Raw genomic sequence first — 18,450 nt, forward strand, 5'->3', positions numbered from 1 at the left:
AAACTCTCATTTAATTCCTTGATTTCAGAGGAAACATTGCATGATCAGGTGTCTACAAGCTTTTGGACATAGACTGTTTCATGGAGCCTCTAGTGGCTCCTACCTCTAACCTCCAGTTATCCGAGAAAGCTGAAAGAAAGGAGAAAAGTGCCCAAAATGATCCCAAATCTGGAGTACAAAGCACTATCATGAACAAAAAGTTTAAAAGTACTTTAAAGTGCTTTAAACATTAATGACTTTCATGTCCTTTTCCTTGTGTCAGATAAATGATTAAAATGATCGCAAGACCTTCCATCGATCGGATAAAAAAAAAAGAAATGACCGTACATTCAGGTAGGTCTGAAGAGAGCAATTTGAGGTTGGCATGGATACAGAAGGCCAAGGCAGTAGCACAGCGGGGCTCCATCACCCTGACTCATATAACAGGACGTGCGTTACGGCGGCTGACCTGACACATTCAAACGAAACGGACGAGCTGGAGGTGTGAGTGTGTGTAAAATTGGGGCAAAATTGGACGGTGGCAGACGAAGGCTTGTCTGATCAAGCATTTGTCAGGTCTGATGCCGTGCAGGAAGATAATGTAGGTGACCCAGTTTGGCTTCACTTCAGAAGAGGGATTTCACTGTGATGGTGAAAACGGGGACGGTGACCCAAAAGTGAAAAGGGCTAATGTGAAGAGACATCAAATGTCATAAAAAGTGCCATTCATGATAAAAGCCACAAACAACTGGGCCGCTTATTACATCTGATTACACTGATATTCAGATGAGGGGCTCAGTGATCATCGCACATTAGTCTTATTTCAGAACTAACAATCTTAAACATGCTATTTTGTCTGTAGAACACAGTGACACATTCTCTATGTGATTATCTAAGTAAGGTCAAAGTCTAACCTCTCATTATAAGTAACAGCACTCTAGTTTGAAGCTGGAGCTTCCATTCTTATTAGGCTGACCAAAAGAGACAAAAGAGAACACTGTGGAGACAAAAGAGAACTTCATACAATATATGATACAAATAAGTCTCTCTCATTAAAGGTGCATGGGGTAGGAGTTAATAGCAGTCAAGGACTGTAATAAATCAGTCTCAATTCTTTGCTGAGAGTTAAGCTTTTAACCAACATTTGACACTAGATTTTTTACTGCTGTTTCAATAGCAGCTTTTAACCTTAAGAAGTCACAGTTATCAGAGATAATAACAAAAAAGAATAGTGTAATTCAGCATTAATCATTTCTCACGCCTAGCTCATTGAATCCAGAGAAATTCTGTCAGAAGCGCAGACTGTAACAGTCAATGGATACTACATGTAGAAGTAGAAGAGAAGATTTTATTAAGATTTGAATTTGATGAAAAGTGAATGTGTATGTAGGGATAGCACAATAGGACTTTTACATTCTGCCAATACTGATACCAATCCAATTTTTATTTTTTAAAAGCTCTAAGCTTTAATGAGCTATTTTACTTGAAGCACTCCAGTTAAAGGCCCATATCCTGCATTTTACTTCCTTATACTGATGTCCACTTGTGACATTTGTGTGTGGTTCTGTACTACAAACAGCCATAATTCACTTTAATATGACTATTTTGCAACTTCTTTGTATGCCTTAGAATTAAACAGGTTGTTTTTGTTACTGTGCCTTTAAGACTGCTATGTAAATGAGCTCTCTTTTGATCTGTTGCTCTGTATTCTGCTTCAGTCGAAAAACAATAGAGGTGGAAACACTTCTTATAACTTCAGCATGAGTGGGCAAGGTTAACATGCTACAATTGTATAGGTTAACATGCTACAAGTTGTACAGGTAGTTGATGTAAATGTATTGTTTTTTGTGACATCACAAAAACAATGAATTCAAAATAAACTGTAATAAATAAATTGTCTGCAAAAAATAAATTGTCTACATATGGACTGTATAGAGTCGGTAGACAAAAACTTGGTAGTCTTGGTAGTTCATTTTCAAACTTTAACAGTGTTGGCATACACTAAAAATCAGGAGAATTTGATTTTCCATGAAATAGGCAAAGGGCATCTAAAGATCAGCATCAAACTACACTATCATACTTAAACTACTCAAACACTCTACTTCCCCACAGGAAGAAACACACAGCTAACAACATCACACAGTGTGAGAGTGTGTTACTGATTTCTTACAGCATTTGCCGAGAATCATTCTTTTTCCCCTCAAAATATGATTTAGCATTTTCTGCTGATATCAGCCCGAAAATCAGAAGAACAAAATCCCTTACATTTGTGTAATGTATTTGTCATTTCTTGACATCAAAACTAACACAAAACAGTCAGAAGTCAGAGTCAGTCATTTGACACAGAATGTAAATCGAATGTAATTCAATGTATAACACTGTTACTCAATATTAAATCATTTAAAGAATAGTAATGAATAGTTAATGAATAGTGATAATACATAAGGATTGTCAAAGAGCCACAAAAGTCTACCCTTACAGCTCGAGTGTGGTATGTAAATAAACAGAAGGCTGCATTTCCCTGCACTCAGAGGAAATGGCAAGTATAAGCATCGTGGTGAAGCCTTTGACTGCTTCCATCTTCACCAGCTCAGTGAGACAAGTTACAGAGACTAATCACCAACAACCCTGCTACAGCGAGACAGTGGGAGACAGATAGGGGAGAGAGAGAGAGAGAGAGAGAGAGAGAGAGAGAAGGAGAGAGAAGGAGAGTGTGCTCACAGACACAGATGAGAGTAAATGCAAAGTGAATGTCAGGATGGAAAGAACATTGTGCAAATGAATCCTAGAGAGTAGGGGGAGAGGAGCGAGGGACTAACAATGAGATTAATACTGAATATATAGTACTTCTAGTCAGTATTGATTAATGTACATCACAGTATTTCCCAAAGTGCTATATCATGGCTTCATATTATATTTAAATTTACATTAAGCTCTACATATACGTGTCCACACAGCAATTCCTCATAATTAGGCCTGTCATGGTCATGAACTTTTAGCTGATGATTAACTATATGCAACTATTTTAGCATTACTCGCTGCTGCCCTCTAAACATGTTCTAAACAAAGATCAAATAAACAAACATTACTCACCACTGTCCTCTAAACATGTTATTAACATCAAATAAACAAACATTACTCACCGCTACCCTCTAAACGTGTTATTAACATCAAATAAACAAACATTACTCACCACTGTCCTCTAAACATGTTATTAACATCAAATAAACAAACATTACTCACCGCTACCCTCTAAACGTGTTATTAACATCAAATAAACAAACATTACTCACCACTGTCCTCTAAACATGTTATTAACATCAAATAAACAAACATTACTCACCACTGTCCTCTAAACATGTTATTAACATCAAATAAACAAACATTACTCACCGCTACCCTCTTAACATGTTATTAACATCAAATAAACAAACATTACTCACTGTTGCCCTCTAAACGTGTTATTAACATCAAATAAACAAACATACTCACTGCCACTCTCTAAACATGTTATTAACAAACATCAAATGAACAAACATACTCACTGCCACTCTCTAAACGTGTTATTAACAAACATCAAATGAACAAACATACTCACTGCCACTCTCTAAACGTGTTATTAACAAACATCAAATGAACAAACGTTAATCACCACCACCCTCTAAAAGTGTTATTAACAAACATCAAATAAACAAACATACTCACCACCGCCCTCTAAATGTGTTATTAGCATAAAAAAACAACATACCACTGTCCTCTAACTGTGTTATTACCATCAAATATTACTCACTGCCACTCTCTAAACGTGTTATGAACAAACATCAAATAAACAAACATTACTCACCACTGTCCTCTAAACGTATTACAGCACCATTCAGGGCTTCTGTGTTATTGTTGTAAGACCCATGATGATACATTTTCTGCTTTCTTTTATTTACATTTATTTACCTCATCCCAGATGGTGAGAACACTTTTCACATTGAGTTTTTTGTGATGTAAGCATATTAGGAAAGCTAACAAATGTCAAAATAATTGTGATCAGCTTAAATAAATGCAATCAGCTCTAATAATTACAATAGTTAATTTTATAATAATTATGACAGGCCTAATCGTAGCTATTTAACTTACAAAAGACTGAATAACTACTTATTAGTAACTGGACAATAAGCTTAGAGCTCAAATGGTTGATAAAGTCACTGAACCTGTTCTTCTTGGAACTGTCACTCTGTGTTAAAGAAATGCTTTTTTGTAATTTTTACTGTATAAATTATGCTGAAGCCTTACACAGTATTCAAAATGCTAACCAGGCAAAAAGCACATTTCCAAAACAGAAACTTACTGTTTATTTAGTTATGAATTTTGAACTGCACTTTAAAAAAATTGATGAACCCATAAATTGGCATATATTACACAGATTTTGCTGTCTATCTGTAGATAGAACCAAAAATCAATGTTGTTGTACACCAGTATAGATGGTAATTTATATTCATGGCACTAGAATCTGGGTATGAATAAGTAGCTTACAAACAAAGACAATGAAGACAAATGGGAAGAAAGAGATGAACACTGTAGTACTCCATAGCCGCCTTAATTCACTCTACAGTGCGCACTCAACTGCCTACTTAGAAGCGCCACTTCATTGATTCTCTGTGGCTGCCGCAGTATGTCCTGGCTGTGATCCAATTTACTAAGCAAATGGCAATACTTTCAATATTTCAAAGTTCACGTCTACATTGAGTCGTCAGTAAATGTCATGTGCAATCACCAGCTGAGTCCAGGTGATGGAAACCAGGTGAACATGTCTTCACTCTTCTGCATGACTAGATACAGATGAGTTAAATCCATGGAGACAGCACAGTGCTTTACGTACTCACAATCTATGCCTGAGTGCCTACAGTGTATATTATATAGTTTCAAGTCTATAATAGCATACAGTGATGTCAGTACAGAACATTAAGCTGTAATTAGCATATAATTATCTCCTTAATGTGAGGTAGACTGATGACTTTGTGAAAGTGCTCTTTCAAGAGAGAATTCTAAGTTGGGCTTTTGAAAAATACTTTTTTAACAAAATTTTGTAGTGTGGTTTGAAGAGACGATGCTAAGAATAAGCAGAAGGAGCAGTGTTAGTCTCAGCACTGGGCAGTTTTACGATATATACATTGTTATTGTGATAAACTGCATCACAATACAATACAATATGCTTTTCTTAGCATGTCGTGGATATCGCCAGTACTTGCAGAACAGTGACAAACTGCATGTTTCATTATAAAGAGATCAAAATTAGTCCCATTTAATGGATTTAGTCCAAAATAGTTTGCCAAATATTGAAATCATTGTATTTGAGTTGTTGATAGTATTTTTTAAAATGTAGCACTAATGTTTCTTTTTTCTTTGTTCCAACTCATCAGATGTCTGAAAAAACAAACATATGTGACATATAATCTATTGTGAAAATTTCTTAAAATATCACAATATTATATTTTTTACCGTATTGCCTACCTGTAGTTAGTCTGACACTGTGACAAATCTTATGACAATCAAAGAAACCAAATGGGTTGCCAGCATTGGTATAACAATACACATATTTTCAGGTTCTGAGGGCTGGATTTGATTAGATTTTTCAAAACATTAGAGGGATGTGCAATGATATCAGAAGTATCAAATGCAGAATAAATACACCAGAAAATAAATACAAAAACAATAAATACTAGACAGGACAACAAAAAAACAATATATGCGAATGGGCATCATTTATATGTATAAACACATACATATATACACATTAATATACTCAAAAAAAAAAACTGAATGTTTAGATGATGCTGGAATACCTTTCTAAAATATCTGCATTTTCCTCATTTTACTGCTTTTTGTCCAATGTATCTCCATTTCTGTCTATTTTTTATTTTTCTACATCATTTGAGTGCTATATTGTGTAAACATTTCATGATGAAAAGACCACCAGAAATGCTCCAAAATCACTTGAAATAATTCCCATTTACATTATCTAAGATCAAAAGTTAAGTACTTTTTGCCTCCTGCTGTAAAGTTACTATTTTGGACATGCACATTTTTCTTTGGACAGCGATGATTTGTAACCCTTATTAGGGACATTAACCATCATTAAGCATCAGTGTTACATTCCTCTGTATCCCAATCCACATGGATGTAGTCTCAGTTTCTACATTTTACAAATGTTTATGTGTCAGCACAATACACAAAAATGATAATTCCCAATAATTCCCATACTAGTGCATCCCTAATATTTTGTGGTAAAAATGTCTCGATATTTATCACATAACACACTGTGCTCTATTTAGATACTGTATGAATTGGTTTGGCTCAGAAAGTTACTAAATTTATTTTTATAAACCATGCTTGCATGTCCTTGTGCAAAACAGTGATCTTATAAAACAGTGCAACTGAACTGTTATACAGATATAGCTAGGTTCCCCCCCAGCTGCTTAGTTTTAATCTCTGACAGAGGTACCAAAAGACAGTGTAAGAGACTGCAGGGTGTACTAGTGACCCAGTTTTAAATTTCAGAGTTTTGAAGGTTCATTTTTTTGAAACTGTATTGAAATTGTTACACCCTAGCTCTCCATCTGATCGTATATCCACTTATGTTGAAGCTATTCAGCACAAACAAAGAGCAAACTTCCTGTAATGACCACAGTTAAGCCATATTCAGTTGTTAATCTAAAGACTTTGAGTGACTACTACACTTTATTTGGTAACTATGATCTGCTGAGCTGCATTAATGCTATGAAACTAACATGCACATCATGTAGTTCTGAGAGTGAGGAATTGAAGTGTGGATCGACAGGCATGGTTTTGCAGTGTTAGGGGCTGAACAGTCACAGCAGATGAACTTTTAGATTTGGATTAACAGTGAAGCACACTCCACACAGCTCAGAACGGTGAAGGCTTCACGCAGGTAATGGAATCCACCCCCGAAGTGAGGATGGAAATCAATTCCTTGACAGGCACCTGCGCTCCCAAGTGAGCCTCCATGGAGCGCTTTGCACTTTCTCTCTCTCATTCTGAGCTCCACATCCCTCTCTTGCAACATTTCATTTTGTCCTTCTGTGCCTCAGACCTCCTTTTTCTCCAGTGTGATTGTGTTAATTTCACATTTCTGGGGTACAACTGTGCCTCCAGTCTTTTTTTTTTTACTCTCTCCTTTTTTAATTAGTTTTAATGCACCACTTAAATGTACTACTACCTTTTGCTGTATCTGGGTCTGGAAATGAACTACTTTTCCTAACACTGGCATGGTTTTAACTTTTCCCCCATTTGTTAATCTCAAGAGACAGAACATCAGGTAATGAAGAAGCGCTGAAAAATACCAGGACGACACACTTTGACCTGCTAAATCAATACTGCTGAGACCTCGCCTCGGTGCAGCAGGGCTTCACTGGAAAAGCTTCATAAATTATTTAAGCAGGGTGTGCTTGTCACATATATGGTCGTGAGAGATGATACAACGCGTAGAAACAATACAACGAGCACAAAACAAGCTGGGCGGTAAGCTACTTATGAGGACATTACATGTAGCCTAGTGCTATTTTAACTGGTTTGAAATTAGGAAGCCTTCAAACGGCTGTTTAGAGCGTTGTTTTATTCTCCACCCGTATTCCGACAACCCCCGCCTCCTGCACTATTATTGGCTAGTAATATCTCCGTCCTGCTCTATGATTGGCCGGCAGCTCACCGTCGCTATAATATGAACTGTTAGCCAATCCCAGCGCGGAAAAGCAAAGCATTGCTTATACGGGAGGGCGGCATTGCTTATACGGGAGGGCGGAAAACAGGTGGGGAAAAACAGCGCGTTCGCCTTTGGATCCAGCTGCTTCGAGTTACGCAGTCTATTTTGAACATCAAAGCTGCACAACCCTCGCGCTCAGCGACTCACAGGAAGAATAACACGGCGAAATAAACAATAGTTTGTCTTATTCTGACACAGAATGTGAAGAGAATGGGGTCTGAAGCGAAACGAGAGCGTGAAGTGGTGAGATAAAAGAAAGTTGAAGCGAACATCTGCGTTTCTGAGCTGCTGAACTGCGTTAATGCGATCAGCTCCCACAGCTACAAGCACAGGGGTATCAGAGCGGTTAAGAAGTGTCAGCCCAAAGACCGCAACTTCTTCTCAAGTCGTCTGCTATCATTAATAAAGTTAACTGAAAGTGCCAGCACCGGCCAGCTGACCATTAAACAACACAAAAGCCACTTACGTCCAGAATGACGGAGATGCCTTTCCGTGGCTCCGGGGCGAAGAACTGCTCCTGGGCCACGGCCACCTCCTCCTCCTCCTTGGCGTACTCCCGCGTCGAGATGCTTTTGTTGTCGCTCATCTTGGTGACTATCCAGCGGACTAGCCCGTCGATCCCCCCGGGCTGGGCTCCGCCGCTGTTCTGGGCCGGTGCAGCCGTCGCTGTCTCGCTGTCCCGCGGCCCGCCGCCTCTGGGCTGCTCGCCGCTGTCCTGTGCGCGGAGTTTGCCTTGTTCCTTGTGGAGCAGCTTGTGGACGCCGTCCCTGCAGTAGCGCGCTGCCTGCTCACACATCCTTTTGCCTCGGCGCGTTCATGCTGCGCGCTATGGGGGCCGGTCCCTCCCTCCCCTCTGACATCAGCACATGCCCAAACACAGGCGCGCGCGCGCGCACACACACACACACACACACACCTCTAGAGCGCTGGAACAGCACTACCCTGCACACTTTAGTGCAGTGGCTGCCAGACCTGGTTCTGGAGGAGACCTTGCCCAGCCCAGTTACTGTGGTTTCAATCCAGCGCATTTACAAGCCCCTAGAGCCGGTAAACCACTAACACCAGTGATTCTAAGTGCTGATGCTTGTACAGTTTGGTGTTTTTCCTGCCACAACTCACTTACTTCAACTCTAAGGTTTTTGTAATGAGCCAGTGGGTTGAATCTTGTGTGCTTGAATGCTTCTGCACCAAATACGCACTTCAGGGCTACTTCAGGACCAGGCTTTAGAATCACTGATCTAAAGTACTGAAGCTCAAGCGTTGAAGTTAGTTTTGACGATATGTTTTTGCTTTTCATTTTTATTTGTGGCCTCGTATACTTGTTTACTGCAGCATTGTACTACACTACACTCTCACGAATCTGTCACTGGGATAGTACACCACTTGTCACTGGGGTGGTAGTCAGTAACTGTACCATAATCCATTGAAATTATATTTTGATATACAATAAGTTGTATTGACTCCAGAAACCCTGTCTCGTCTCCAGGGCTTTTATTTGAATGTTTTGTTTTAAAACATTAGGTAATGAAAAGGTACAAATATGTACTTTTCACCTGGGAAAAACTTATTTAAGGTACACAATTGGACCTTAAAGCCACCTCTGTACCTTTCAGGGAACATTTACATTGTTTGAACCTTGATGAAAGAAAAATGTACCTGCACAGAACCTTCATATATAACAGTGCAGAAATAATATCTTCACTACTCTGTAATGTGAGATTTTATGAAGCCATATGTGAATAACCAATAATGTAAAATTCCAGCTCATTGCACAAGCCAAGAGACGCCAATTTTTGTACTAAAAGCTGAGCCTGCATTTAACTTTGAATCTCAGAACTAATTTAAAAGAGAATTCCAACTTGGCTGCCTTTCTGCATAAGATAGATGGAAACAAAGTCAGAGTGTTTCAATGTGAAATTCAAAGTGCATTGCAGAAAAACGTACCAACTCGGATTTTGGATTACAGTGGTGGTTGTAGGAACCAGGAGTTACAATATCTATACCGCAAACATAGCCATTTTACACTGAATAGCTAGTATGACCAGCAAGCCTACACATGAGACGTTTTTTCACAAGTCTTAAATATGTAGTGTTGATAATGGTGAAATAGTGGTACATCTGAAAATAAGATTTATTTGGGGACTATTTTGCCTTACAACACCCTGTATGTACCTCTCCACCATCAAGGGATTAATAAAATCTTTTAGGCCAAAATCTTGTGAAAACTAATTTAAAACAATGTACCATCAGGCAGAGTATCCATAACCATTTCATGTAGCTTAATAACTTTCTGTGAAGAAGCTATTTAGAGGCATTAAACTGGTTTCATCACTACCAATGTGAACAATTTTGATTAGCAGAGTTTCATTTTGAAAAAAAAACACAGAATTTCCCTTTAACTATACTTTAACTTGTGAAAACAAGTTCATGGATTTGCTGTATAAACAGATGATCAAAGAGTTTAATCAATGTTTCTATAAGGACGCATGTGACCTGAACAATACCCTGACTAAAGCCTGACCAAACCCACCGGCACCTTCTTTCATCTATGCAACTGGGCAACTTAATAATGAAGTAAGTCTCCCTGGAGAATTTCTCACCTCATCTAGCAACCCAAAACAGATATCAGTAGATAATATAAGAATTAGATCACAAGTACCAAAGTGGATAACTAGGTGAAAAGTAGAAATGTGTGACCTAAATATTCCACACGACTCTGATTAAACATTCAAACTACTCAAATGACACTGAGTAGACCTCAGTCTATCACTGCCTCACCACACAGCTAATACAAGACTCAAATAATACATTTTCTTGGATGCAGGAATTATTCAAGCAGCTAAGCTGCACTTTGGCACTAAACAATGGTGTATTTTTACACAAAAGCCCTCAAATCAGACCTAGACTTGTTCCTACGGATGTAGCCCGGGCAAATACATGCCAAACAATGGCTACAACTGCCAACTTTCTTTGAAAGGATTTCATCACTTGTGAAACACATGCTGTGCCAGCAGGCCAGCAGGCTGACAAGGTCCAACCAAGGTCCAAACTTTAGACAATGCAGAATGCCAGCAGATCATTTTCATATTGTATGGCCCTGTCTGAATGGATTTTGGCCAGTGAAACAACCTTACTGGCAGGAAATAGAGACAGCGATGAAGGGAACACTGGCAAAGTAGCTGACATGCTCCTACTAAGGAGATACATCAGAAGATGCCATGGATAAGGACAAGCATTTACTAAGTATAATTTTGGCAGACATTGGGAAGTCTATAACCTGAAATTGGAAGCAGCAAAAGCTCTGAACAAAAGACCAGTGACTTGCTATCATATTAGGACTTAAAGCCACAGGTAGAGATTTCAAAACAACCAAGTTGCTAGCCTTGGCTAACAAAAAACATAACATATGACCAAGGGTGGAAGTACAGAGAAAGTATATTAAGTGAAAGCATGTGTACTGTGTCAAAATCTTACTCAATATAAAGTGAAAGTTTGGAGCCAAAAATATATTTGAGTAAAAACAAGTATCTACGTCTAAATATACTCAAGCATATAAAGTAAAAAATACAAATAATTAACAAGTTTTCTGTTTGTTGTTTTGCTTGTTTTAAGTGTGGTGATGGTCAGTACTGGTCCTTACACAAAGGCAAAGTAGCATAATTGTGGGTAGTTTAATATTACACTGATATGAATAGGAAGGCTAAAAAGGTCTGGCTTGATGTCTAGGTGTCAATTGCAAGACCAACATTATACAAAAGAAGTTATAATCACAATAGTGTTGCGTGCAATTAAACATTTAAATGCCCGAAACTTACATAGTGTAGGCAAGTATTTTCCACACCTGCATTTGACCCTCCATGTAATTGCATGATGTTCTGGGCCAATGAAAGATCAAACAAAATGGGCTTTGTCAATCCTGAATGAGGAATCTCTGAAACAATATGACCGTTTACTATCATCTTGGTTGTCCTTGGTAGTTGATGGAAACTGTAGGCATCTGTATTATGAGTCGATTTTTTGGGTGTGATTATTATGGGTTGATTTGATGGCTATTCTGTTTCTAATACAACTAAGCATTACAAAAGCTCAAAACATAAAATGTGAGATTTCCCCCATTTGCACTGAGAGGAAATCCTGTAGTTCCGTTATTTCCGGAGGGGGTGCTTTCTCACTTGCTTCCTCACTCCTATGACACCCTCATTACCTTAGCGTCTCTATAAAGGCCTCAGGTGACCTTTGAGAGTTGAAAGGCTGTTGAAAGTCTCCCCCAGTCCTGCCCTTTGCCAGAGGTGATTAAGTCCTCCCTGCTAAAAGGCCCCTTTATTTAATTGGTGCTCAGAACAAGCCCCCTCCATACACACAGTTTGTGGTCCTATAGCGAGGCATTTAGGCTAACAGAAACGCAGCGCTGAAAGTATGTCTCTTTAATGTACGGCGAGTGGAGGCAAAAGCTTTTTCTGCTTTTTCCTCCCCAAGCTGAGCTCGGCTAATTATGACAAGCCGTAATCTCTTGTCTTCGGTGGCGCCTGGGACACCACCCCCTGCCGCCTCAGTGCAGCTGTAACAGGCCGTTTCCCGCCTCTTTGCCTAAGCCAGCACAGTGGCGCGCCGCAGTGCCCACACGGAACCTCGAAGGCCCTTAGCAGATGAGCGGCCACTCTGGTTACTGCAGCTATAGCCTCATCAGCCCCTTGCTGGAGCACCCAGTAGGGGGCCAGCTCCTTCACGCTCTGTAGGGCCCCGTCTATGCCTGGCCGCAGAATGGTGGGCTGCCTGCCACTCAGCCCCACTGGAGCTGCTGTACCCTAGCTCTTTCAGCGAAAGACATTTTGTCTTGATTACTCTGGAAATGGCTAATGAGCGCTGGCGGATGCATGTAGAGAGCCATCAAATGCATCTCTGGCAGACAGAGTCCACTCTATCAACGCTGAATCACTGAGGAGACTAACAACTGCAAGTACATTCAGACAATTAGGTCTGATGATTATTACTTCAAGCCTATTTCACACTTAAAAGCCTGTAGCAGATATGATACATGTACTGCACTGGTATAAGCGACAGATTTTCCAGGGAGCTGGCGGTTTACCATAAGCAGCTCAGTATTATCATATTGTCAACTGACCCACTTAATGGTCAGGGCTCACGAGGGCATTTGGAGAAGAGGGTACGGCGAACAAACTGCAGAAAAATTGAGAGCCAATTTAAACTGTGTCCCTATGAGGGCTATTGCTTAATGTCATGCTGCCCTTGCTTTGGCTCTGCTCGCCCACTCTCTCATTAAAAGCACTCCCACAGTCCATGAAGTGTCTCTCCAGAATGAGACAAAAATTTTTTTTTAAATCAGACAAATATTAAACTCGTATGCAAACCACAAATTGGAGGCAAGTTTTAGCAAGCACTCACCACACACAGAAATGTGTACACACACAAATCCCTCTAATAAGAGTGGAGTATACTCCTACGTGTCATGTTAGAGGTGTTGGAAAGGGCAGCAAGTGCACCTCCTGGTGGAGGTCAGTTGTAATCTGGGACTGGTCTTGCAATCCACAGTTACATACTTGAAAGTATTTCTTAAATGTAAGTTAAAGGGGAAAAGCACAGTGATGTGCAAAAGTCAGAGACCACCATTGATTAATTTATTTCATTTCCGGTCAAAATGGAAAGTTATTCATTTTTCATGAAATATTTCTGAGTAGATAAGTTATAAAATAATCAATTTGCACAGGAAAAAGAAAGTAAAGGAAAATATGTGAAAAAAGTTTCTAAACTTTTAAAAATATTAAAAGACCACCAAAACTGTCACCATTAGATAAACAGTTCTTAAAGCTTTTATCTTTGAGAGAGATGAGAAAATCAAGTTCCACTCTTGGTTCAGATCTGAAAAAAATCTACAGGTGTTTCTTTCCATCCTTCCACTGTGGGAAGACAACTCAATACTGTGGATCTGAAAGGATGTGTAGCTGTCAAGAAGCTGTTACTGAGAAAAGGAAATAGACAAAAAAGAAGAACTTGCAAATCAGAAAAGCTGCTTGTGTTCTCAGAACAATGAACTGGCAGAGTCCATGTATTTGGAATTGCTTAGATTATGAGAAATATCCAAATAGATATCCTTGTAGATTTCTTTGAAAAACTGAAAGCAAGTCTCCCGAAAAGAATGGCTGCTGTAATAAAGGCAATGGTTGAACACACTAAATACTGGATAATTTTACAATACATTTAGTTATTATGACATCTGTGATATTTTCTGTTAAACATGTTTTTGTTTTTTCCTGATGCTGGCAAAAGTATAACTTGTACAATAATTTGTACTTAACATCCATTTTGCCTGAAAAATAAATAAATGAAGGGTGGTCTTGGACTTTTGTACAGTACTGTACATCAATACAAAACTGAATGAATAAAAAACTGTACAAATAGGAATGCCATTTTTTTTTTTATTTCTAAAGCATTCATTTATTTTGGAAACTACAGCTTGAGGAAAACAGCTTATTGTAATATTTGTTCTCTGGATTTCAGCATCACCCTACGCTGTCTTCTCTCTCTGAGGCTGTTCTGGGCAGAAACCCTTTAGGTAGTACACCCAGGAGAGGCTCTGTCCATGGCCTTCTGTCCGTGGACTGGAGATGGTCAGCTTCCCTGTGCAAGGGGCCTTGCCGCCTGCTGGTGAGCCCTCGTAGGTCACCAGAACGTTGTGGGTCTTCTTGGACCGGATGGTGTCCACACCCTTGACAGTAAAGGCCGGGTTGTCCACGTGGAAGGAGAAAGCAGTGGCTTGTGGGAAAACGTTCTTAAAGGGGATGGAGACGTTTGAGCCAGCACGGATGGTCAGAGGGCCCTGGGCTTTGGGAGGGGTGCAGGTGCCATACAGGGGGAACACATACTCGCCACCGAAGCTGGATGAAACTGTTAGCAGGCCTCGTACTTCACCCAGCTGGCTGGGCTCGAAACAGACCTCCACACTGGCATCGTTGCCTGTCTGAAAGCCTGCCGCCACCGTTACGTTCTTGTCCACAATGAAGTCTGGAAAGTCTGTCTAAATAAGCGTTTAGTAGGATTAAACAAAACAGTTTAGCAAACAATAACATTTATACAATTTTCCCCATTACCCCAAATGTACAAAAGTAAGTCGCATAAGAGCCATTTGGAATTTTTGTCTATAGTTTTGTCCTTTTTTATAGATGACACTTTGTCACATGGCCTTACAAACCACAAAAGCAAGTTTATGTGAATTTCTATAACATGAGGTGGAATTTGGACAGAATTCATATACTAAAATATTCAAAATTCACAGTCAAAAATTAAAAAAATATCAATTACACATGCGTTTTTTTCAAGCATCACAAATCCAGGTTCAGGTGACTCTGATTTAAATCCTATAGGTTAAGTTCTGCATTTGTCTTTAAGTCAGTACGGTCACTGAAATATTCTGCAATATTAAGATCAGATGGGACATCACTTGATTGTAATACCACAAACAGTAAAAGACCTAACAGAAGATAGAGCGAAAATTATGCACAATATTACAGTGCAGCTAAAACAACAAGAATGCATTAATGAAAAATGCCGCTTGGCAAACAGCAAGTTCATTTTTAATTTTGTTTTTCAACTCTTCACTAAACTGTACCTTGCAGGCGTACTCAGCCTTGACGCGGGAATAGTTGGTGAACTTGGCAGTGAGGTAGTGGCTGCTGCCCAGCGGGGCTCTAAAGAATAGGGGTTTCTCAGGAAGGGCAGGGAGAGCCTGGAGCAGCAGCTCATAATGGAAGAAACCCAGTTCACTGTTATGTAGCGTCAGTCGCGTTGTGGACTCGCCTGTACGCAAAGGCTGGTACTCAAACTTCAAGGTGCCCTGAAAGAAAGAAAGAAAGAAAGAAAGAAAGAGGGAATGTCAGAGAGAGAGAAAGAGAGAAAGAGAGAGAGAGAGAGAGAGAGAGAGAGAGAGAGAGAGAGAGAGAGCATTTTCATCACAGTCTTTTGAAATTAGAAACAGCTTCCAAAAGCTTTCTTTGTCTTTGTATTCACTGGTTAGGAATGAAAGCTGAGCGAAAGGCCTTTGGTCCTTTATGTGCTTACTCATGTCTACTTCAGTAGCATGTGTGCAATGATCCACTCTTTATAATATAGTTAATACATGAATGAAATGTGCCCATAGTGGTTGTGTTCATTATTCAAACTGTGGAGACAAGAATAATATCTTTGCTGGTCACTTCACAAGCACAAACATTCCACACATGTCTCTGTCTTCTGATTCACTTAATTACTACATCAGCTCAACTAGTAGTTTTGATGAAAATAGTTCTGCCTTCAAAAACAGGTCTTACCTTGGACAGCGCAGGCACTGGGAGCTGAGAGGGCATGCTGATGTCTGTACTGCGACACTCAGTAGAGAACACAAGGTTAGTATGTAATGGATTGTCCACCGTCACACAAGCTGAAGTTGTCTGCCTGGCTGCAGTGACCATCTCAATAGTGCTAATCACTCCTGGGGGAGTGGCCTTGAAGTTGAGGTAGTGGAACAGGTATTCTCCTGTAACCTCATTCTTAAAGGTCACCTGTGAAAAGAATCAACATGATCAGCAATATGCTTTCAGGGCTTAATAGGAAAACTGCTATTATGGCTAACCATGTTTTAATGAAAAAGGAGAGCATGACTAATTTGCATAATGCTAACTGGCTGCCTTGCAAGTGTTATTAACATATTAATCATTAGCATTTGGGGGTATTACTTGGTATTGATTTAAGCTCCACTCAGCTGTTGATTGAATTAGTACAGAATGTAATGGGGCTTGGCACTTGCTTTGGCATTGTATTGGCCCTTCTTTGTAGCTGAAGAAGGAGATTTTGTAGTCCCGTTTGGCCAGCGCAGGCACGTCCACATAATCCAGGCCCTTCAGGGAGACAGTGCTGTCTGGTCGTTCAGGCTTAATCACCTCCACTACAGCACGGAACCTGCACAGCAGGGGCACAGTGTACATTACACGACTGTCAGAATTGCCAGTTAAACAGTGCTGTGAGATTCTTCACCTTGACCGAAGAGCAATCACAGTAATTATCCCAGAGATAATCCCTATGAGGCAAGAGTCATATTAAATTATGAGGATTTTTAATATAGTGAGTATGTGTGTGTGTGTTAAACCTAGGCCTTCAGTTTGGTCCAAAGTCAGTCAAAATAATAGTATAAATAACAGTATATTAGCAGTAAACTGTTTTTTGATTCATATGAACCTCTTTTTGGCCGTTCTAGATTAAACACAGACATTTGAAACTTGCAAAAAAGACATTTACGTATATTTTATCTTGTAGCAGCAGTATAACAGTGACTTTTTCCAATAAAAAAGCCCTGGCATAGAGCTGCTGCTGCTGTTTTCCATTTCTAACTTCTGAGTAAAACCTGGTTAGACTCGTATTCAGTCATAGCCAGTTGAAGGGCTCACTTGGTGGTATCTACCAGGATGCCATGAAGAAAAAATTCTGATTGGACAATTTGGACTGATTGGACAATATTTTTTCCCTACATGCTCCCAACCAAACTGAACAATGAAATAAGGGTATTACTACAAAATTGGCAGAGTTTAGATACAACTAGCACAATGATTAAATTAAATGAAATGAACTAAGAATTACAGACAGCAATTTTTTATTTCACAGAAATGGTTAGACCATCTCCGAAGGACTAGAAGGTCCTGAGGGCTCCCCACTGGTGTGTAATACCTTTGTGGTTTGGGCAGCCAGTTCTGAACAGGCAGTATCTCTGTATATGGTGTCTTGCAGGGGACCTCACGGCTGATAGTGCCCACTGCCTTAGGTGGTTCAGCCACGCCCTGAAGGGTGTAGAGCATGCCTGAGCCATCAGGGAAAGAGAAGAAGACAGAGCCCTGGGCCAGACACAAAAACACACATTATAAAAAATCACAGAAATACATAGAAGAGGCCACCTATACCAGCTGTGAAACACTGAGCTTGTGTAAGCATTACCATAACAATTAGTGTTTCGAAGCTACATGTCCTTGAAACCTTTTTTTTGTTAAAAAATCAAAGTGAACCAAAGAGTGGTTGCTGAATGATCATCATTTAAAAGTGTTTCTTCTTCATTATGCAGGGTGTAAAAGCCGACCTCTCTAATCCTGATAACTGAACTGAAATTTTTGGTATTTTCTAGTTATTTGTTGCACAAAAAGTAGTGTTCAGAAACAATTCATCCACCAACCTGACTCATTTCTATGCTTGAACTGTCTCGATTATGTTTGTTTTTATTTTTTTTTTCACTTTTGTTGAATGTTAAATGAGCATTTACATTTTAAAAGCCTTATATTATACTTATTAGTTTAGGACTTGCTGTCAGTCACACACACTTCGGAATTATTTCCAAAACACAATGTGTCCAAAAGTATCCCCATCTAATTAGTCAATTCAGCTACTTTAAGGTGTTCTATTGCACACATGCAGCTTGTATTATCTTCATAGAAAAACACTGCTAATAAACTGGGGTGCTCTGGAGCAGCCACATATGAGCCTAAGGTCATCATGCCCAATGTCAAGCATTAGCTAAAGGTCTACACAGCCCCCAGCATTGATGATTTCAGAAGAAATGTTGGATAAGCAGGTGTCTACAAACCTTTGGACATATAGTGTATACTCTTAGGTTTTCAGTCGGAAAGAAGTAAAATATTAAAGAGGGGCTGATGACTGGTGGGGGGAGA

The 18,450-nt window shown here is 39.6% G+C and overlaps 2 protein-coding genes across 2 annotated transcripts in view; both read right to left on the bottom strand.

The window, feature by feature from the left end:
* The window catches only part of necab2 (N-terminal EF-hand calcium binding protein 2), a 135,842-nt gene extending 127,296 nt beyond the window's left edge, over nucleotides 1–8,546 (bottom strand). The window contains exon 1 of the mRNA XM_036585522.1: nucleotides 8,217–8,546. Within this exon, the coding sequence (XP_036441415.1) occupies nucleotides 8,217–8,546 (330 nt within the window). The remainder of the gene's footprint in view (nucleotides 1–8,216) is intronic.
* Nucleotides 8,547–14,215: 5,669 nt separating this feature from the next.
* The window catches only part of hydin (HYDIN axonemal central pair apparatus protein), a 110,378-nt gene continuing 106,143 nt past the window's right edge, over nucleotides 14,216–18,450 (bottom strand). Inside the window, 6 exon segments of the mRNA XM_036585802.1 lie at nucleotides 14,216–14,783; nucleotides 15,375–15,599; nucleotides 16,072–16,302; nucleotides 16,548–16,565; nucleotides 16,567–16,699; nucleotides 17,462–17,625. Of these exon segments, the coding sequence (XP_036441695.1) occupies nucleotides 14,274–14,783; nucleotides 15,375–15,599; nucleotides 16,072–16,302; nucleotides 16,548–16,565; nucleotides 16,567–16,699; nucleotides 17,462–17,625 (1,281 nt within the window). The 3' untranslated portion in view covers nucleotides 14,216–14,273.

The sequence above is a fragment of the Colossoma macropomum genome, unplaced genomic scaffold (genome assembly GCF_904425465.1).
Source record: "Colossoma macropomum unplaced genomic scaffold, Colossoma_macropomum, whole genome shotgun sequence".
NCBI lineage: Eukaryota > Metazoa > Chordata > Actinopteri > Characiformes > Serrasalmidae > Colossoma > Colossoma macropomum.